The 23,190-nt window shown below is 41.6% G+C and overlaps 1 protein-coding gene across 2 annotated transcripts in view; it reads right to left on the reverse strand.

Annotated features, from left to right (window-relative positions):
- The window catches only part of LOC102050576 (BEN domain-containing protein 5), a 965,017-nt gene that overhangs the window by 204,972 nt on the left and 736,855 nt on the right, over positions 1-23,190 (reverse strand). For both annotated transcript variants that reach the window (XM_055724205.1, XM_055724204.1), the window contains exon 7: positions 22,129-22,218. In XM_055724205.1, the coding sequence (XP_055580180.1) occupies positions 22,129-22,218 (90 nt within the window). The remainder of the gene's footprint in view (positions 1-22,128; positions 22,219-23,190) is intronic.

Below are 23,190 nucleotides of genomic sequence, written 5' to 3' on the forward strand. Positions count from 1 at the left end.
TCATTTTGCTCCTGTTATTAATGCAGCTTCACTCAACAGAGCTTGGCAAAGGCATCTTGGCATCTAGAAGATACAGTTTTCAGCTCCACGCAGGGAATTATTATTCCCTAACTAATAATGTGATGTGGAAGGCTGCATGTAAACGTGTAACGGGTGAGCCTCTGCTCTGAATGATTCACTGTGGCACAAGACACACCAGACTAAAGGGAAGAGACTGACCTTGCACACCCAGCATCTTGGTGGCAAACGAGACCCAGAATTTCCCGAGGTATCACCATCTATTAGGGGGTAGCGCAGCCAGGTTTACCCAATCCAAGGAGATTTAATTATTTTCTTATTTAGGAGACAGTTAATTAAATCTGAAGAAGTCTTACCCCATGATAGAAATACAAAGAGGGAGTTAAAGATAACGGACTCACAGAAGTCTAACCTGAAAGTAAAGGCAGATCTAAGGAACACAAGAGAAGCATTAGATGAAAGCATACATCTATGTATACGAACGTCACCATAAAATTATTGTAAACATCCAAATAATCAATACAATTAGCAAATAGCTTTGTCTTTCAGAGGAACCCAATAGTCTCTGGATCAATAATGTTTAAAGTAAAAAGACAGATATCAGACTATTAAAAAAAATACCATTGCAGAGAACTTGGTTCTCCTGTTAATAAATCAATACAAACTACATTTTACAGCTTCTATAATCAGCAAGAGACATATCAGTGTATCTCATTAGGCCAGGGTTAAGAATTTGGCAGCAACCAAAGCCCATTTAATATCATTTACTTCAAGGCAGACATGGCAATACAACAGATGCCCTAATTTATTTGTTGATCTTTGTATTAAAATAACAGTTTGCTGGTAAACAGGAAGGGTAATGATGCCAGTCACCCTTGTTAGTGGCTAATAATTGCTTAATTTGTCCACTAATTGACCTGTGCTACTGTTGAAGCACTGGATCATGTTGCAGGGCATGAAGTAAACAAGGCCACTGTAATGTTACTTTAGAGAATGACTTCTGGAAATAGAACTACTTATTGCTATAAATTTTCTCTTCACAGATGAGCAGATTAATTGGTCTGCCAATTAGTCTGCTATTAAAGAAAAAAAGGGCTGCCCGCAGATTGGCTGGATCTTCGAACCACAGCCTCAGTTTGGGTCAAATGAAATAATCCAATCTGAATCAGTCACATCAGCTCTGAAAAATAAGACAAGCATTATTTAAAAACAAATCTCTTGGCTGGAGATCAAGGAAAATAGCCCAAGAACTAAGTATCAGCTCTTCAAGTGACTTGAAAATAAAATGGAGAACATGATGGAGTGGGTCTACTGAGGCACATTACAGTGCGGAAAAGTTCTCCAATTAAAAGAAGAAAAACAATATAGATTATTTTTGTATCAAGCTTACTAGAAAGTAATTAAAATCATTATTTTTCAAATAATAACATGCAATTATAGATGCTGCCTGGAACCAGAACAGCTCAGAAATCAGCATTCAGCCATGACATAAGAGGCTTATCTGTAGTCCACTAAAAATGAACCAAAGTCTAAAGACTACGTTAACTTCAAGGAGCTTTTCATAGTTGTGAGGGAAAGGAAAGAAAGAATTGAAAACAAGGAAAAGGGGAAACAATACTGACAACTGCGTGTCATTGGATACACAGTCACAATGGCTCCAAAAGTTTTAGCAGTTTTTTAACAGTCTTTCTTGGTAAACACAGCTTCACTGAAACTGTGCTAAATCAGGACTCAATCTCTTTTACTCTGAGTCACTTTTTTATCATTGTTCTTTCTTAAGGCTAAACTAATTTTCTCAAATTTTTCTTGCCTTCTGCAGCTCATTATCTCTTACCTACTCCAACACCAGATCCTGTGGCATCTCTCTGCCCACCCTAATCCAGCTCAAATTATCTACTGGTCTTCACAAGCGAGTCAATGGTTCCCTCTCCTATAACACATCAAAGAAATCTCTGCTCACACAATTTCCACTGTTCTGTCTGGATGTTTCCTTAATCAACTGCCTTAAAGTCTGTTTAAACTTCCTGTGGTCTCTAACATGACCTTTCCACATTTGCTCCCTCCAAAGAAAAGCCCATCTTATCTCCTGTTTCTCTATTACCCCATCCTTTTACTCAGTTTGACAATATGTTTAATTGTATAACTGTATAATACATTTGCCCTGCTCCTATTACTGCAAATCTAATCACCACAGATCTTAATGCAATATGGCAACTGTTAATGCAAACATATCCTGGACTGTGTCTAGGATATGACTAGAAAGGAGCAATTTATATTTTCAGACCAATTTCCTAACACTGCATAGCTGCTGGTATCCTGCAGTCATCTCACATAGCCTGCAGGTTAAAGAGAATGTAACAATTAGGCTCTAACAACAATTGAATATATTTATTGTAAAGTAAATACAAGGGAGTCCTGAATGCTTATGCTTATACAAATCTATTGAAATGTTCTGTTAAAGGAAACCGAAACCAATGTGAAAGACACAATACTTAGAGTTTTGTGGAGAATAGGAAAACAAATATGTGGGGTTGGGCTTTTTGGAGAGGATTTTTTAATATGTTGAAAAAAAAAAAAAAGAAAGATGACAGTTTATTGTAGCTGCTTGGCCCTACCTCCACAGACAAATACAGCACAAGCAGTAAACAACAGCAAGACATTGCTGTGCCACCATTTGTCTGTGATGGAGCTCTCCTTCAGCAAAGGGGCCCTTGTCTGTTCAGCCTTTGCCCTTTCTCATGGGACTTCAGAAAAAAAAAAAAACCAAAAACCAACACCCCAAACACTACACAGCAAAACAAAGCATGAAAAAGACAGATGAACACTCTTCCCTGTCCCCGTGTGGTGGGAAAGGTGACACACTCATGCTGAACCCTACCCAGGACAGATCACAGCAATTCTGTGCCAGCATGGTCTGTACAGAATGTTCATCCTGTGCTTCAGTGCAGCCCCCAGCACAGGCCAATAGACAGAAATGATCCAGTAACGTCTTAGCCTGAAGTGTTTCCAATATTCAACACAACAGCAAGGAAAAAAAAAAAAAGGTATGTGAATGGTGGTAAACGAGCAGAGCTGACTCACAGCAGGGTTATTGACATGATCTAACATCATGCTGTCACTGAAATTATCCCTACAAAAGTTCATCACATAGAGTAATCCATAAGCACAAGATCATTGCAGATGCTGACTTTGCTCCTTCTCACAAGGGCTGCTCCTCCTCTTAACGTGTAAAAGGAGATTGCCAAACTCAACTGTTGGGTTTGTGGGGTACTTTTACACTATTTAGAAACACATTTTTGGGGGGGGACGGGATGGAGACAGATGGACACTCAAGGGTGCACAGTAATTTTAATATCAATACAGAAGAAATGTATAGATTTGGAATGTTCTGTAAATTGGTTTCCTTATCTTTCCAAAAGGTCTCTTTGGAATCCATGGGAAAAACAAAGCTTATTTCATTAAAATTGCAAAAATAATATGGGTGGGTGATGAAGGAGCACTGCAAAACTGAAACAGGCACCTAGTTACGGTGTTAGACAAGTGAAAATTTCTTGCCTGAAGTCTATCAGTCGGTGGTGTCCAGCTGTCAAACATGATGTATGTCCACATGCATATGCCTCTCTTTAAGCAGTTACTGCAATTAATGAGAGCGGGGAAGATCCAGAACATTGGCTTTTTTTCATTAACTCCCTCTCTGGCCATCCTCAGTACACACAAGTGCAAGTGAATTACTTACACTCTCAGAGGGATGCAGTACCATGCAGAAAACCTTAGTGAGTATTCATCAGATCCTAATTTTCACATCAGCCTCTGCTCTTCCCATTTCCTCTATGCTGATGCTCAAATTTCATCTAGCCTTCCTCCAGAGTAGGCTCAGAGGGAGCCTGCACAGGCCTATGAGTTCCACATAATGAAAAACAAGTTCTTAGAAAATGCAGAGAAGTTAACAATTTTTCCCAGTGGTTCCCATGGACAGGAAGCTCTCAAGGGAGACAACAGCGAAACAACACAATCACCCATGGCAAAGCACACAGGAGCCAACCAAGGCAGGTGAGGCTGTTAAGAGAAGGATGTGGTAGGTGAACCAGATACATTCCTGGTTATGGTTCATCTAAAGCATCCAGAAAGAGGAGGGCTGATTGATTCTCCTGGAACACCAAGCCTTTTGATTGCAGAACAGTTTGTCCCCAACTAGACAAGTAAATGTTTCAGTGCTAAAGAAGATCTTGTTGCTTGAGTATGGTTGGTTAAAAGCACCCCAAAAAGTCTTTAGGACCCTGTGGTCATTTCAGTGATTTTTTTTTTTTAAAAAATAATATCTGTAATCTGTTGCTATTGTAAACAAAAAAAACCCAACAAACAAAACACAAAAAAACCCACAAACCAAAACCAACCAACCAAAAAAAAACCCCACAAAAAAACCCAAACCAAAACAAAAAAAACAGCAAAACACACACACCAAAACCCAACACAAAAACCCCAAAAAGCAATAGTTAAGTCCCTGGTGGATTGTACACATGGGCCCACTTCACCTATTTTTATAGAAAAGTTTCACATTTAACTTTAAGGATTCAGCTGTGATAACCTAGTTTATTAGGAGCACATCACGCTATATTATGGCTTATTTGTTCTTTTATTTACCATTTATTCTCTCATCTATTCTCTGCTGTAACTCTATGTCTCTTCAAAACACAGGATTAAAAGCAAAGGAAATCTCAAATAATGGGATAAAATGAATGTGCAGGAAATGAATGGGTGAATTAGATTACAGCAGATGAAACAGTGGTCTCAAATGCAAAATGCAGGGAGTTTATTTAATTTGTTACTCTTTTAAAATGAAAATATGCTCACTGACTTGAATTAGTAATTTTCCTGTTTCAAGATATGTTAGACCATTACAGCTAGGCCTGTTTCCAGAGCAGTGAAATAAATGGAAAACAGCCAGTCTCCCAGGGAACGCACTAGCTCACTGCATTTTGCCAGCCCAGTGAAACAGTGCTAATGTCAGCTCCAGAGAAAACCGTACTGCTGCTGTAGGGGCTGCATGCAAAGAAATTGATAATTACTAGCAACAAATACTTAAAATGGCAGAGAAAGGCACTATGGATTTTAACTCAAGTTTTAATGTACGTGGTAAGCACAGACAGCAATTGATTTAAAGAACATTTAAAAAATTATTGTTCCTGACCTCTCCCTCCCTCTCTTCTCCAGTTGGCATAGGGGTTCTACAAATAGTTATTCTGACATTCAGTGTAGCTGAAACACAAAACCATGTGAAGGAACCAAGAGGTGGGAACAGCAGTCCAGAGCTTCCCAAACAGGTTCTGCCAATGTAAGAGAGAAGGACTGCTCTGTCAGTCACTGACCTGAATCAGTGCATCCTAGCCCCTCACCTCCACCCCTCCAAGTTTCTCAGATATATTCTTTTGCATGTAATGATGTAACTGAGGGGACTGAAGGCTCTGCTGGAGGACCACAAATGTGTGGCAGGCCTCTCTAAACAGATCAGCAGATCATCATTTGTGTGGACAGCAAGTGGCAGTTGCATTACTGCATTAGAGCTCTATAATTAAATAAGACTCCGGACAGTTTCATACCCTAACATTTCAACTGCTTTCCAGAACACCCAATAAAGTTATAAAAATCCTGTTGTACGGATACAGGAGACATTTCTGCCATTACAGCCCTATATTACATTAAGATTGCAAATTCAATGAAGATTTGGGAATATTTGGGCTAGTAAAGCATTCTAGGACTACTGCGTAGTAAGATGAACCATATGATGCCACTAGGCAGACGTTCTTGTCCATTTTAATGTGTCTATTGATTAAGAATGGATGGGACAGACTGGGATGGAAAACACCTTGCAAATTTTTACCTTACGTGGATATTCATTGTTTTCACACAAAGGAGGTACACTTATACCATTTACCTTTCATGTGGAGTAATTATCCCACTATTTTTACAAGATTTCTGAATTGTAAACCATACAGACATTGCCTCAAAACCCCAAGGAGTTCCAGACCATGGTGCTCCAGATGTGTTTCAAGCAGGCAGACTATGCAGAGAAATGGATATGACTGGAATAGTCAGCCACAAATCAACACTCTAGAAGTAGAATCAATTCAGTGCAAGAAGTTGGTAAGTGACGAGTGTTGGGATTTCCTATGTATTTTTATGAGCTATGACCCTTTCCTCAGGATTCACATCTGCTTTGGAGAATATGTGACTGCTGGTGCTGGGCTGGAGCACAACATTCTGATTCAGTACTGAAAAGTTATAGATATATCTTGCCAGTAAAATATAATTAAAGTTGGCATTCCCAGCAACTAGGATGCAGGACCAGGAGCCAGAATGCCTGATCTTGGTCTCTAGCACTGCTGATTTTTGGCAAGTTGCTACCAGTCTGCTATTTTAGTATGTTCAATTTGAGATAGCAATGGCCAGATTTGCAGGGCAGCAAAGCTAACATCTTTGAGGCCAAAACCAGCAGATGGATTTTTCAAACAAACTCATAAAGCTCAGTGGTGTTGACTGCATTCAGGAATGTGGCAAGTGACAACAAAAAGGGTTTGCTAGGTGTTGAACAAATTCTGAAACTTTTGTATTCTTACCCAGCTGCCACTAGGAGATCTGTGCCACTGACAGTCCGTTCTCTCCCCACTCAGCCCTAAAGCTGAAGATTTCCTACAAACCAGCCCTATAGAGGTAAAAATGGAAAGGCTTTTAGTAACAGAGACAACCAGTATTGCTGGTCACTACAGAAATGGAGGCTTAAGTACTCTTAGCTTTGCTGTTTTTTCTTCCAAACAAAATCGAGGAGCATTCCACAAACCACAGGCAGTGCTCAGCACCTCAAAGGATCACCTGGGGAGGGTAAAATATGGTATTCGAAATTTTCCTGTTAAAATTGTCAGTCAAAAAAAGAGAAAATCAAGTATTTTGTGAGGGCAAGTCTAGTTCCTCCTTGAGAGTTATCCAAGTACTTTACTTTAGCCAACGCCTGGTCCAGCCTGAAAAAAAAACCATTATTAAACAGACCTTAGCAGATTATGAGCCAACAAGGATTGTCTCATTACAAAAGACTGCCTAGGTCATAGTTACGTAACGTCATTCTGATAAAAGTCTCTTGTAGCACACCTCAAGATTTGCTCTGATACTTTGACGATTTAACAGCTGGAGACCCCAAGGAACCTAGCAGTTTGACCCTTTCTCACATTGTTGGAACCAGCAATTTATGGCCTCTGGACTAATTTTAATGCCATCGATTTGGATTGTGGGTCTTTTCAGACTTTAGAAAAAGACATAAAACAATGAGAAAAGCTAGATTCTCAACATCTTCAAACCTGGGGGTTCATGGCAGCAGCAAGCTGCTTGAACACTTGATCAGAGAAGCAGTAGGGTGTTAGTGGCACCATCCACCTTATCCTACTGCAGCTCTGAGTGCACAGACTTGTATGCTCTCTCCAGCAACACTTGGTACTCACTGAGTCTAGGTGGTACATCAGGTTAATCTCTGCCATTATTTCATGGTATCTGGCTCTCCTGTTCCCTACGGCAATAGGATCCCCACTAGCTTCAAAAAATTAGGCGAATGTAGGGTAGTAGAATGAGGCCAAGGGTGGGTTTGTCTGGTAAAAAGCACAAGATTGAACAGAGGGTAGCAAACTGCCTCCTGACCTCTGTAGTGATGAGCCCATATCTCAGCCACTTAATAACCCTGATGGCTGACATAGCTTGCTTAACTACAAACTAATCTTCCCCAGGCCCAGAGGGCAGTCATACAGTTCTCCAGTAGAACTGGCACAACAGCAAAGACCTGTGGAATTGACTTGAAAGAACCTGTCAGACTGTGACAGAGGGGACATAGCAGCAGCAGTGTACAGCTGCTGCAGGACTGCCTGAAGGGTTCCTAAATTCAGTGCTTAGCACAGACCGAGTGGGTGCCTTTGTTGGTTGGCTTTGTTTTCTTTAATTTTCCTAATATGTCGTAAGGAGATTGGAGTTCTCTTTGCATCAAAATGAGCCTACCAATACCCCCTGGACTGTATCTCTTTTCCTCCTGGGAAGAAAAAAAAATAAATGTTCCTGGAGAAATACTGCAGGGATCAGATGATCTAGCTTTATTAATAAATTACTTGGTATTTATCAGAATCATTCTAAAGATCTTGCTTCAGAAGATGATGTATTTGGTCATTGTTATTCAAAGTCTGTCCTTCCCGCAACTGTGAGTCCTCCAGACAGCTCTAAAAACATTTGCTGGATTATGGCCCTCAATTTTTACAGAATTAACTAATGTTAAATAGAGCTAAGATTTAAGCCTTAGAATTGAACAGAAATGTATGGGAGATCCCACCTTCCCTGATAAGCAAGACAAGAGGCCTGCAGCCCAAAATAGTGACCTGATTGCAAAGGGGGAAAAATAGATACAGGAGTAGAAAAATCCTGAATGCATGAACTAGAGTTAAGCAGGCATGCACCTTGACAGAATTAAGTCAGGCATCCTTGCATTGTTTCCTGATATCCTTATTGACTTTCAAGACATCAGTCTTTTCACCATCGCCCTAAAGGGGAGTTTCAGCTGTACACTGATGGCTCACACGGCATTAGCAAAGAGGTAAAAAACTAGAAGCAAAGTCACATCATTCTCCAGCTTTCAATTTACAGCTATAGGGGTCTTGCAGGGAAAAAAGCATCTAGATGATTACATTATTGCTGCTCCATCCAGGACCAGGCTGAGCTCCCCAGAGTCTAGAAAATGACTGTTCTCTTCCCCTCCATGACAACTGGATATGTGGAGGTCAGAGACCCTTCCAAAGCCAGGAAGGAGACTGCACCACAAGTGCAGTTTCCAAAGTTGACTGCACCAGGGAAAAGATTCCCAGTAGCACTCAGTGATAAAAATAAACTTTTATGGACCCAGGGAAGACTAAGCAGACTTTGTTCTACTTGGGAAGCCAGTAAAGGTTGCTAGATTACAAGGAGAAGTCAAAGATGATGACACTTTTCCTTTCAAGCCTTTTGTTGAATTGTTCCATCAGGACTTTGAGCACTTCTTACGTCCAGAGTTACCTTTTCACAACCTGGCAGCACTGCCTTCCTCTGGGGACCAGGAACATTTGGGTTTTCAGTGTGCTTAGTTTAACACAGATGGGCAATGGGAATGGAGGGAAGGACTAGTTTTATCTAACACCTCCCTTGGGAGCTTATCATAGAGCATGTTCTGCATGTACAGTAAGCACAAGCAAGCAGCTGCTTGTGCCCTTAGACTTACCACGTTAACTGAGGTACCAATAAGAACTACAGAAGTCTGAAGATGGATAGATCAGCCCAAGCAAAGACTGTGTTATAAACCAAGGTGGCAAAAGGTAGATTTCTCTGGAGAGAGATGGAGAATACATTTACATATGAAAACCTAATACACAGTGAAAAAGGGTGTTACATAAATAATGCTAGGGAAGAAATGAAAAATACGTATTTTCAAATGCACTCTAAAAATGGTTTCCAGCATCTGCAAATGTGTTGCTCAGTCAAGCAAAGACCCAGAAGAAGCAATAGGTATGAATCAGGCAGGCACACAAAGCTGCGTGATACAGACACAAGAGGGGCACTCGGCAAGTTAGTCGTTCACAACTATCCTTTCCAGTTTCCTTCTGCTGTAGAGTGTTGCAAAAGTACTTTGAGGAGCATGTCTACTGATTTGCCTTGACCTTGAATAACCTGTAGGCACTTGCTATTGGCCACTGTCACAAGGGAGCTACTCAGCCAGCCAGAACTCTATGGTATGAAAGTAGAACGTGTATTTCTGGAAAGGAGCAAGAGCACATGGGGAAGGAGGTGCCCCACAGGTGACGTGATGCCCTAACACACCAGGTCTCTCAAGGAGATACACATACACAATTCAGAATCTGAGTGAGAGGAACTCAGGGAAAAGCATGCATTGCATTTTCTTGTGCTCCAGCTCAGAAGTTTAGTCCCCTCAGCTGAAGAGAAGAGCTGAGGTGACCACTCCTCAGGACTGAACCCCAGCTGCTCACTTCTACTAGAGCTGATGCTTTGCCATTCATATATGAAGATGGCATTTACATACATGCAAACATTCTCCAGATCCTAAGAATAGCAACTGACAGTCTGCCCCTATAGGAAACCTGCACAACTATTTGTCCTTATTTCCCCTATGGGGACAACTGAAGTGATCGTTTTCTGTTACTCCTGATACGTGAAAACTTACACTAAGCCAGCTGTAATGGCACCTTTTGGCTGCTTCATTGATTTCCACTTTACTAGGTTTGCAGTTTATACTGCTCCACTTTTATAGGATTTTCCTGTCCTTCCATTCAAATCAACTAAAAAGGCACAAGGCAGTTTGCCTGTTTCCACTCGGGCAAAGTCACTTGTAAGTCTCCTGTAGTAAAGCAGGGTGCAAAATCAACAGATGCTATGCAATGCTGGTGTCACCCCGTAAAGCAGGATTTCTAAAGTGGACAACCATCAGATTCCATAAACAGAGAAAGAGAATCCTGTTAAGTTGGTAAAGAGCTGCTTTACGCTTTCCTGTGGTTGCCTTCTGGTCATGAGAGAGGCGAGAGTGGCGTCACAGCTGTCTTGCTCTATCCTGAGACGTGGCTACCTTTCCCCTGAAGCTAGTGTGGGCTCTGCTTGCTTTGGGTTTGCACCTCAGAAAGACATCTAAAACTACTGCACAAGCAGAACCAACAGCATATGAGAACAAGTAGATCTGTATCTATTGCCCACTCGATACAGGGAAGGTGGTAGTAGAGCCTGAGCAGTTCTAATCAGCAAAGAATAGAAAAAATTGAAATGAAACACAGAAGTCCATTTGCATAGCAAAGTCTGTAACTTCAGTCTTGGCAGACAATGAAAGCAGGGACTATACGCAACACCTGAACTAATTCTGGGTGACTCGCAAGCTGACCAGAGGCAGGAGGGGAAGAACAAAAACCTCATCCTCTGGGAAGATCTGATGGCCGAGAAAATGCTGGCTGCCTTTGAATTTTCTCCCCTTGAATCCGAGATGAAAGCTGTGTATCTGCAAGTTGCTTCCAGTGGTGCTGGAGGGGACTTGTTGGATAGCTGCTTGCATTGAGCTCCAGCAGGAAAAAGCAAAGCTTTTTTTCTGTGGTTTATTTATTTGTCTTAAAGAAAAAACAAAAGTGACCACATCTCTACATGAGGAAAAAATTTGCAAAAGCTCTCCTCTGCCCCTCACCAATGGAGACAGATTCTGTTCTTTTATTTACACTGCATGACATCCAGGCAAAAATAAGCTCTACAGAAATAAATTAGGGCCACTCCCTGTCAGTACAGATGTGCTCCTTTGCTGCTAAGCAGCAGAATATGTTGTAAGCCCCCACCTCCCCTCCAGAGAAAACATTGCTGTGAAAATGGAGCCGCAATGCAGATCCTAAAGGTGATGATAATTATCACTGAAGAGGAAATATTCGGAAAGCAAACTGTCCTCACATGAGTAGGGCCACCACAAGCAACTGACATCTCTGCTTGTGAAGAGGTAAAATTCTCCAGGAGGGTATAAGTACATGTTTCCATCTGAAAAGCACAAAGCAGGAAGTTAGAAGGATATAAATTTCAGGGTTCCTCTAGGCATTAATGGGTTTTGTTGTTGCTGTTTTAGGAAAAAAACCCTACAATTTCCTGAAGAATTCTGTTTGGACACAATCTTATTGCAGAATCTATTTTGAAGCATATTAAACTAAGAAGGAGCAAGACGCTCTTGTTCTAGAATAAGAATTGCTCAAGAAATGTTCTATTGCACTCTATTCACAGCCTGCCTCAGATGCAAATGAACTAGAGTGCCAGCAAGCCCTCAGACAGCAGCTCTCCCCAAGCACTTTGCAGCAATGGGTTTAAACTCTGGCAGCACCGTGACCACATAAGCTAATGTCAAGGTGCTATTTCGCTCATATCCTTGGCCATTAGGAACATTGCCAGGAAGAAGAAAAATCAGAGTTCACATGTAACCAGGGGCGAAGACTGTCTAACTTTCTGCATTGAACAGACTGAATTTTAACATCTTAAAGGTAAATTTAACTTTATTAAACAGACTCTTTTACTGCATGAAAGATACAGACATCAGAAGGAAGAGGTGCCGCTGAACATGTTGGACAAACTGGGAGCCTAGACTGACATGTACATTGCAAAAGTAAGGGTTTATTGAAAAGCCACTAGAGGGGTATGTTAGCTGTGATGGCAGCCACTTCCTAGCTGCTGTCTCCACTGCAGGGCAGGCAACCTTCCTGCAGGGAATCTGGGGGTCACTTCCAAGGGGTTTCCAGTTCTGACCCAGGACAGCAAAGCTTGCCGTTCCTTGCTCCTCCCCAGGAGTAAAAGATAGACTCAACTTCGAAAAGATGGCACCTAGGAGAAAGGTCATGGCATTTTTCAGCTCTACTCTTGATTCTGCAACAACCTGTCCTCCCATGTGACAGAAGACTGTTAAAGCTCAGCAAGGCTGAATGGCTTCTCCTGTACTGGGGAATTAGCCTCGCTCCTGTTCTCCCTTTGGTGTTATGGCACCAAGCACTGGTGTTTGTAAGGGGATTGGCTGCAATGGTGATCAGTGCCACACAAAAGCCACCATAGCATTAGAAATTTAAGAAACATGAAAACTGAAATCTTTCAGTGATTCTAGAAATAGCTTCTTTTGGGTACGTGGAGGCCTGGGAGAATGAGAACTTCCCCTGTTGTTGTTGTCTGTGACACATCTGTTCTGTAGTCATCAAAGATTCAGCTTATGCTTGACCATAACATAAGGCAGGGTCCAGCTTTATAATATTTTGCCTACATGCTGTACCACTAGCTGAAAATTTTGAAGTAAACTTTGCTAAAAGACCTACAGACTTTTCCTCCTTTTTTAACTGAACACTGAACCAGGTTTTTAGGTTTCTTTGTTTCTCCCCCAATCCCCAATTTTTTCCTTCAGTGATAAATTGACAAAAAAGTAGGGAGAGAAGAAAAAAAGAGATAAAGGGAAATAGAAGAAAAATAAAAGTGAGCTTGTTCCAAATTTCAAATGAAGCATTCTCTTTGAAAACCTGTGGCATTTAAAACAAAAAAAACCACCAAACAAGTCAACTATTTTTCATCCATCTCCAATTACCTTTTACATTTAGCAGCTGCAAAGACTAAAAACATCAGCTCCAAATCAGAGTATGTATACCAAGGATGTATTATCTTTTGCTGAACACGTAACAAGTAATTGTACACTTGAACTAACACTATAGGGCACTTCTGGAAATTGTCACTTAGAGGCCACACCTGTCACTAAGGAATCAACCTTCCTTGGGAGGACAACTTTTTAGAGAGCTGTGTCCCACTGTCCAAAACCACCCTAAATCCACACTTCCTGCATACAAAGTATTTAACAGAAGTTTGCCCATGCATTAGGGTCCCAGCAAAGCAGCTTATGCCTGCATTTCTTCCTAGATAAAATTAAGCAGGACTGATAAAGAACGTGTCCTCTCTTGGCTGGGGCATGTGCCCCACTACCCCTCCTTTCCATCCTCAGAGTGCAGAGAAGCAGGACTGCATTGAAAGAACAAAACCAACCACCTCTAAAGGGCTATTGTCTGGGACAGGAGCCTGCTTTTATCTCAGATCCCTTCTTCTTACTCTCCAAACAAGCTTTATGCCCTTTTCTCTGCAAACTGCAGAAGTCAAGGAGATATACCTCTTATAAACTTGTACACAATACCTTGCAATAGGCACACACAGAATGCATGAGCAATCTGTGCAGGGGCAGAGGAAGAATTTCACCCTGGTGCCCTTGTGTCAAAGAAAAGTTTCCAGCGGCCAAGTCCTAGTCATACATGAATGTTGGTTCCTCAGAGCAGCAGCTATAGCAAAGCAGAAGGAGCAAGAAGGCAAGTGCAGGGCACCTCAGAGATAAAAGAAGTGAAAACAAAATGAAAACAACAAAAAAATAAAAATCAATTCAGTTGAACTGAGCTAGGGCAGGCAAAGAACAAAGGGTCAGAAGACAAAGCCGGAAACAATAGACCAGCAAGATTAATATCAGTTGTGAGGAAGATCTGGGACACTGCTGAAGGAGAATGGAAAAGGCTTAAAGAGAAGTATAAAAACTAGAAGAGATTCCTAATTGTGAAGCCTGACATACCACTACAGCGCCTGCAGCTTGATCAGTACAGATCTCACACACTGCTGCACTTACAGAAGGGGCTTCATCTCACAACTTGGATTCCTTGAAATTAATGATGTTCACCTACTAGGAGCTGTTTCTTTTTTCATTAACAACGGAGCCATGCAAATGAGATCTAAAGGCAACCTCAAACTTCCTGTGGTCTTTACGTCTCTCTTCTAAGTTTTGCATATTCATGCCCTGGCCTAATTCAGGACTTGAAGATTTCTGCCTGGGATTACCCCACTAGCAACAGATTATCCAGTACTGTTGGACACATGCATGCAAAGTCCAGTTTGGGGAAATGTGCATGCATGGTACACTCAGCCAGTTGAGTGTTGCACAGCTCCAGACTCAGCTGGCAACGTCATGAGCAATGTACGAGCTAACACCTCCAGAGGGCTTGCTTTCCCATGTAAGAAGGTCTGTTGCATGGGCACAATGCCACTCCCTAAAAGTGCAGGACTTGCTGCCCATGGCTGTACAGAGCAATACACACAGAAAGTGGTCCTGACAGAATTGATAACTGGGAAGACATGGATAAGCATCTTGAAAATCCACTTGGACTGCGATTTCTAGTGGGAAAACTGGGCCATATTAAGGAAAGCCAAGTGACCATGAAGTGCAGCTGAATCAGTATTTTGTCTTTTTCCTACCCTCAGACATCAGCAAGGTGCCACAGTGTGCTGCCACAAAGATGATGTGCTTTGGCCTACAGGCACATTGTTTAGGGCTGGAAGGAAACGACCTTTAAGCTAATGTTACTCAAAAGTATGAGCAGTCAAGAAACATTGCAAACCCAGTATGTTTAAGAGATTAATTGGGCAATCCCACCCGGAGACAAAGCAAAATTGCCTGCTGTTGTATAGTGAAGGCTTTCTCAATTCTCCCTCTTGAAGACCAAGAGCTCCTTTAGCTCTCTGATTACTGTAAAGAGGATTAGTTAACCAGAGGTAGTCAAAGGCCTGCCCTGGGCAAAGGGCAAACTGAATCAAAGCAAGCCACTTGACATTTCTTAGCTGCGTAGGCAAAGTGGACCTTGTTGTCCCAGGGGTGAGGAGTTAGGACTGATCCATTCCTCCTACTGGAAGATGCACGGTGAGCATGCAGGGCTAGGCCTGGGGGATGAGCCTGCCTGGCAAGTCCAATTTTCCTTTCCCACTACTACTGATAGGATGGAAGGGATATGGCAGCAACTGTTGCTGTTGGTGGGAAGGAGGTGTCTCAGTTATGCAACAGCCTTCTCCACAGATGACACAACTCTCCTCTCTGGGGCAGCCCAGATCTCCAGAGCCCTGGGGATTCCTTCTTCTTTTTGAAGACTGCAGCCCCCAGCCCCTGCACGGCCCCTCTACCCACCCTTGCCACTATCACACCTACTTGTCTTCTGTGCAGGGGTTCCCTGGTACATGCACTCCTATGTGGTAAGAGTGTGAATCACATAACTCTATAGCCAGAGAAATCTAACCTCATTAAAAATTTCCTCCAGCTCAGGAAAAAAAGTGTATAACCTCTCTTATACCTGCCTGACACCACAGTGAATTGATTCAAAACCTGTGGTATCTTGTAACAGCTAATATCACTTTCGGTAGCAGAAATTCTTCTAACGGTCTATTTACATCAACACAATTTTAAGAGGAGCTTTTATTTCCATTACTCCAATATGGATGTTTTATATTCTCAGAACAACCTCTCTCTCTCCTGGGATACTTCACACTAAAATCCTATCCAGGAGATTTACAAGGGACAGACAATAATGTTTTTCATGTTGCTTTAGAAGTCAAGGAGAGTGTGTTTCCCTTTGTATTAAAGCTTAGGAGCTGCACACTTAAAGAAAAAAAACCATCTTAGTGAGAAGGATGAATGTAGTCTAACAACTTTAAGAGAGCCCTGCAGCTCATTTTATAGTTGGGCTGTTGAATTCTGTTGTCTTTGTCTGCTTCTCATCATTTGGTTTCCTGAACCCCTAATAAAAGAGACCATGAACTGCAGCTTCTGTTCACTATGTTGCCTCACTGCTTCCAAGTGCTAAGCTATGGCTAAATGAACAGAAGAGAGAGTGATCCCATCCTCTCCTGCCACAAATTATGCATATCATCTTAAATATGCAGAATACCATTCATTCTATGGGAAGATTTTGCACTTTTTTTTTGACCATGAGCAGTGACCTCTAGGGTGGAACTGTGAAATATTAGATGCATTTTCCTATGGATTGCAGCCAGAAAGAGGAGGTTTGCAAAGGATGCAGCAAATATTGAAAGGAAATAGAAGCTCTGTGTCTTTGTACCTTTGGGGTGGCAAGAGAGTGTAAAATTCCCATAAAGTGGAGCTTCTCTTTAGCTCAGTCCTCTTCAGTATTAGTAAAGCAGCTTGCAAACTGAAACAGTGGCAATGGCCCCCACAAAGGGCATTCCTGCACCAGAGCGCACTCAGAGGCCTGCTGCATAGCCAAGGCAAACCGCCCTCCTACGTACAAAGATGAATTACAAACTACACCTTTATCCATATGGAGGCATTCACTTTGAGCCTGGAAGTAGCCAGGAGAACGTAAGCTTTTGCTTCCACTCTCTTTCATCTAGCAGAGACTTTGCAGTAATATAACAAACATGCATGCATAAGATCCCCACTCTCTATGGAATCCTATTTTCTTTCTTTCTCTGGTAGGAAATATAGCTCAGAAATGAAGATTTGGCTTGCTAGAAAGAAGAATACAACAGATTAAGTGAGGTCAGAATGGATGCAACCCATGCATTTATTCAGATGCAAATTCAGTCCAATAGGAAGCCTGGCAGATGATGCCCTCAGTCTTCTCAGGGCCCCATCAACACCACAACAGGCACTTCCTGGGTTCAGTGTTTTTCTTTAGTACAGCTGCTGTTATCAAAACCATTCTACACCAACACCTACAGAAATAATTTATTTAGGAGAAATTTATCCCCTGGAAACTGCTAAGCAAGGTCATCACCTCTGTTACTTCAGAAGGGTTCTTTTCACATGTAAAGGCTTCATTAGCTGCATTTACTCTTGCATTTAAAACCTGCCCTGTCCTGTCTTTCAGTTACTATCACTTATGACCTACTGCTCAAAAGATTTTTGCTTAGTGAAGGAAGCAGAAAAGGAGCTTTTAACCCCAACAGTTTATTCCTCCCCTTTCTTCATAATAAAAAAACGAGGTTTGTTAAAATTCCAAGTAGGAGCAATAAGTTTCAAAATTACTCTTTTTACACATACAACTGCCTTTCCCACAATAAAAAAAAACAACAAACCAACACAAACTAAAACAAACCAAAAAAACCCCATGGTAGCAACTTCACCCTCTCACTAACTCGTTCAGGTATCCTGCAGGATCAGATTCAAAGAGCTTGAAGGCATTGCCTCCATGAAGTGAACTAGAAAACTGCCACCACTTTTAAGAGGCCATCTTGGAATCTGTCCTTCACAGCACACAGAGCAAATTTGTCACAGAGAGCAAGTTCAATTACCCACTATCCCAGTGAGTTACTGTGCAACAGCAGGACTCAAGACAGCTAGTGGAAGATTTGTTTTCAGGTAGTCTGTCCTCTTCTACCTCATCCTTTAAACTTAAAATCAGAACTTGTACAAAAGTTCTCAGATTTTTTTTTCCTTGCCCTCTGCTGGCAAGAGGTTGAGTGTTAAAAACACAGACCATGAGGGTTAAAAACACAGAAAATCAAGAGACATTGTCCAATATAGTCTGGTTTTTCATTTCATATCATCTGATTTAAGGTGAAGCGAGAGGGAGCATTCATTTAAGCAGCTGTAATGAAAAAAGATTGATTGAAAAGTCATCTTTGCTCCATTTCTTATGGATAAGAGTCCCAGGTGTCTGTTTTCCTTATATTTTCTTTTTAATGGCTGTTCCCTATTCAGCCTATAAGCTTCAAGGTCATCTTCAGGTCAAATTACACTTAGCAAACGATGCTCAGCATCTGCAAACCTAGCTCTGGGATCCCTCTCCCTCCCCTCTTGCACTGGGTCTTCCACTCTGGGCTCCCAGCTTGCAAAACTGTATTAAAGTAAAATGCTTAGGGTACAAATTTTCTTTTTTGCATTTAGATGGCATGGTTGATGCCACACTGGGAAATGTGTTAAGATGACAACAAATGACGCCCTACTAGTAGAACGTGCTAAGTCAATGAAGAAAGTACATGTCTAACTACATCTAGACATTCTTAAGCTTGCCATTACTGACTGCTGGCAAAAGCAAAAGCACGCAGGACAAATTTAAACATGGCAGTTGCCATATGCCTCCTACTACTCTCCACACACACAAGTAGTGAGGGTCAGTTGCTTATCTCCCACAAAGAAAATAATTCCAGCAGTCAAAGAAAGTAAAATAAGACTGTAAGAATAGTGGGGAAAAAACCACAGTCCTGTTGTCAGATCTTGGATAAAATCCAACGCTTTGGAAAGTTGGCTTATCACCAGTGCTTAGAGGGTAGGGACTCATACAAATTTTATACACATGTATCTTCTCACACTACATACATATTTAAGCGTTATTTGACCCTATCTGTAAGAGTTAATAATTTACTTGCCTTAACAGTATAATGTGGAAGACAGAAAATAGCATTTGTTTTCTCTAGATAAAAATACTGTGTGTTGGGGGGTGGGGGGGGCAGGGGGGGGTATTAGCAAAAATATCTATGACAGGAAAGGAATCTAAAACCACAACTTCAGATTTCTGAGGGATTTTTCTGAACAGCCCATGAGAGATGAGTTCAAACTGTAACATGAATTAGCAGTGTTTGTGTTGCACTATAAAAGCCCACCAGGAGCAGCAGTGATTTCAGCCGGTTAGAAGATGGTCTTTAAGAGCAAAGTGAAAACAACAGTCCTCTTCGTTCTAGACCCTACTCTTACTTACTCATCGCCGAACATGACACAAGCATCAATGCTCATGATGACCATCACAGCCTGAGGAGGAGAGCACCATCCTACCTTTGGATGTAAAGGGTACTCATGTGAATATACTCTCTAGTGAATAGCTCTCCATCTTTGTCCCTGAACTTCACAACAAGAAGTTAAGAACTATCAGGGAAACTTCCTAAAAAGGCTAACCTGAAGCATTGTAATAACTCTTAAAAGACCAAAAGAGAAACGAAAGGTTCTTAATCCATCTTTCTATGAAGAGCCCCTCTGGGCTTTCGCCTGCCTTTTAAGGAAGTGAGCTACAGCTCAGCAGCTGCACCATGTGTGAAATATTACAGCACTTGTTTTTAACTGCTGGATGAGGTGCCTCATGATTCTAGGGAGGCCTGGTTACTGCTGCAAGCACTCCAATGCTATAAGGAGACAGAGGTGTATACCCAAGTTTACAATACTTGCACATCTGCAGGAATACGGGGTATTTTTATCCAAAATTCAGTTTTCAGTGGATTCATCATAATGAAATACAAAGAAGGATGACACAGAAACAATAAAGCTCTGAATGGGAACATGACCTTGTGGTCTTTTCCTACAGGAACATAAAGATCCTTGCTTAGATTTAATCTGTGGATAAAGTGGGACAAAGGGCCAATAGACAGGACCAAGTATACCCTGATGTATCTATCCTAGCTAGATAATTTGCTTCTCAGGGTATCTTGCCTAATCAAAAAATGGAACATGTAATGGGGAGCTTCTGTCAGGACCCAGGAAGGTGGTGTCTGGAATACACATAACTATACAAACTTCGCAGATAGCACGCCAAAGAGGTCATGAAGAGGCTTGACTAGTTCAAAGACAGGCAGAAAAATAAGTAAGGAGTTAGTTTTGAACTTAGAGCTTTTAAGAGGAAGACAGAGTCTGAACTGAATGAAACCCAAGGTTGACTGAAAAAATGAAGAACAAAAAAGAAAGCTTGTAACTCATTATCTATTCTCCTGTGGGCTGATTCTCCAGGCCTGGGCAGTCACAATTCTGCTCTTCCATATACAAGACGCTGCTTGCACCTGAGGAATTTTTGGGATTAGCTTCCATATCTTAATACTTCAGGTGGTAAGCATAATCAAACATTCAAGAAGAAATCTCTCTACCAAGAAAAAAATCCTGGTATGTTCCTTATGCACTGGGCTGGCATTTGGATATTAAAACTGCAACACCTAACTCTGCCAAAATGCTTCCCAAGACTCCAGAAATAAAATTCCTCATTGTGCCTTCACTTAACCACCGAAGGGGTCCTTTTTATCCCTTCTTTTGACCCTCCCACACAAAAGTTTCGAAAGATGGAGCAAGCACCCAATTTCACATTTGGCAATGCTAGAAACAACACAGCAACGGCCTTGAAATGTTTGCCATTTCTGTTTTTCTTGACACTAATTATACACACAAGGCAGCTTCATCTGCACTGGGCAGAATGGCTCAATGCACATCAGAGTTCAGTGCCTTCAGATCCATGCATTTCCAAGTACGCATTATAACTGCAGTCACAGCAAGTTTCTGATTTGCTTCTCCAAGTCCGATTCCCCCCTTTTCTTTTTCTTATTTCCCCCCCCATTGTAACTTTCCCTACAAAACACAAAGTTTCTCTGAGACAATCAGAGCATGACTTCCACCCAGTTGTTTCATCAGGCTAAGCATGCCACCCGCTTTTTCACATTCCTCTTTTTTCCTTTTGAATAAAATCTCCATTATCAAAATAAAATAATGTAATTTACAGAGTATCACCTCAGCAGCATGCCTCAGCCCTCATTTCACAGGGCTATGCTGGCAGCCACAAACAGAATCAAAGCATCCAATTAAAAACCCATATTCATTAACAAACATCACATGTATTATAGTGCCCTGCATTGACTCAGCCACCACAGGAGTCGGGAAACTTGCTGAATTTTCCTGCTCTCAGTCTGAAGCACTGTTTTATTAAAGGAAGGGTTTTACCTTTGCTACTCCATGGGCCAACAAGAAAAGGCTCAGTGTCCTGTTAGGTTTTCTTGCTAGGACAGTAGAAATGACAGCTGTTGACCTTTTGCCTTAGAGGGATGCCAGACACAGGACCTTGCCAGGATGAGGAGCACAGAGAGAAGACCACGAAATTGTGCCAGACCTTTCCCACTGAGGTCTTTAGGTACCAACAGGGCCAGTTGCAAACCAATCTGTGGCATTACAAGCAGCCAATGTAATAAACTGCATATGCTTGATTGATGCCACCCATTGGCAAGGCAGGGCCAGATCCAAGCTGATGTAGTAAATTAGCATGTTGCCTCAGCTTCAGGGAAGTTACTTTGATTTACGCCATCAACAATTTACCACTGCAAACAGTCACATACCATAAGTACAATATTTCAGACCTATACAATGAAGTTATATGAATACATGCCAGGATTATTTATTTATTTGTACCCACAAGCCTGAAATTTACAGCTCTCTATAAATAAGAGCTGGGCAATTTGCTTTCTATTTTTAGCAGGAATGCTTTGTGCAGGGAACAGCTGTCAGCCACTGGGAACTGTGCTCCTCAGAGCAGCAGCTTCAGACAAATACAGGCCTCAGAATTATATTGGAGGATGAGGGTCACTGCTTTGTGGTGGAAAAAAAGCTGAAGATAGTAGACAGCAAGAAAAAAACCACCACCATAAGCACTTAACAGGGAACTGTTCCTAGAGCTTTTCCAGACTGTTTTCCTAAGAAGCCTTACATGATCACATTGCATATGTATGATTGTGACTGTCAATTCTTCCCAAATAGCTTCAGAACCCACCGAACAATTATGACCAAGCTCAGCAAACATGCACAAGACTCAGAGATAATATATTCCTGCTGCCTCTAAGAAGGCAGCTAAGTGGAGGTGAGAGATTCTGCTAATATCCTTATTATGGAAAAAAACTATCATGTGAACTCAGCCTTCCAACAGATCCAAAGCTATGCAAACCAAATACACGCATCGATAGGTAAACAGATCTCACCCTACCTGCCATCTTCATGCAGACACTCACCTTGGCACACAAAGGAAGATGGTGTTTCCCCAGGGTGGACCCGTGCAGTGATGAACACCACTTTCTGTTCAGCCCCTGGACGCAGGTTTGCTGCAGCAGAATGGGGTGGCAGGGGGCAGAGGAAAAAAAAAAAAGAGATAAAGATCCTTAAACTGGATCCCACATATAGGAACAAAGGGTCATTAATTTCTAATGGATATCTTTTTATTAAAATTGGTCATACATTATAAATAAGCACATCCTATAACTAAAGGAGGCAGCATCACTGGGTTTCTGTACCAGGCCATATAGCAGACTGCACAAGGGCTGCAAAACTAATGACACGCAGACAAACCTGCAACAAAAAAGTTAGCTCTCTTTTTTAAAAAACTAAGATTTACTACATTGAGTTTAACTGCACTGTAACTGCTGTCTCACTTGTGATAAATGTCCCCCTGGGGTGACAAGAACAACAGTGGGGGTCCATTCACAACGTAAAGTCAATTGCACCCTGCATTACACTTGATACAAGCCTTAACAGTGCCAAACAACAGTAAAGTGCTAACAGATTACATTCATTAGGCTTTGCTCTGGGGGATTTTGGGGGGTGGGTTGTGGGGTTTTTTGTTTGTTTGTTTTCCTGATCTCTTAAGTATTTGGGACTTCATCTGCCCTGACTGAGATGTTCAAAACCAATGAAATATGGAAGAGACCAGGATTAAGTCTAGCAACCTTCTCCAGAGAAGGTGTGAAAAATTTACCGGCTCCCCTTCAAATTACAGATAGGTGGAAGGGAGACTTAGATCCCAACTACGCTGAAATGAACATGGGTTAATTCCCCCAGTATTGAAACCACACTACTTTGGCCACTTGCTTCAGCTGTAAACTACATGGGTCAAGCAGGATAGTTTCTCTGTTTGTGCAGCGACTATGTTTAATAAACAGGAGATAAAAATTACGCTCTTTCAAAATGGGTTCTGGGAATTTTAAAGACCAGAAGAAGTCAGGACCTCAGTTAGATGACTTATCTAGATCTGAACACACACAGCAGGGGTAATACTAAACACAGCAGGATCCAATTGC

The sequence above is a fragment of the Falco cherrug genome, chromosome 12 (assembly GCF_023634085.1).
Source record: "Falco cherrug isolate bFalChe1 chromosome 12, bFalChe1.pri, whole genome shotgun sequence".
NCBI classification, from domain to species: Eukaryota; Metazoa; Chordata; class Aves; order Falconiformes; family Falconidae; genus Falco; species Falco cherrug.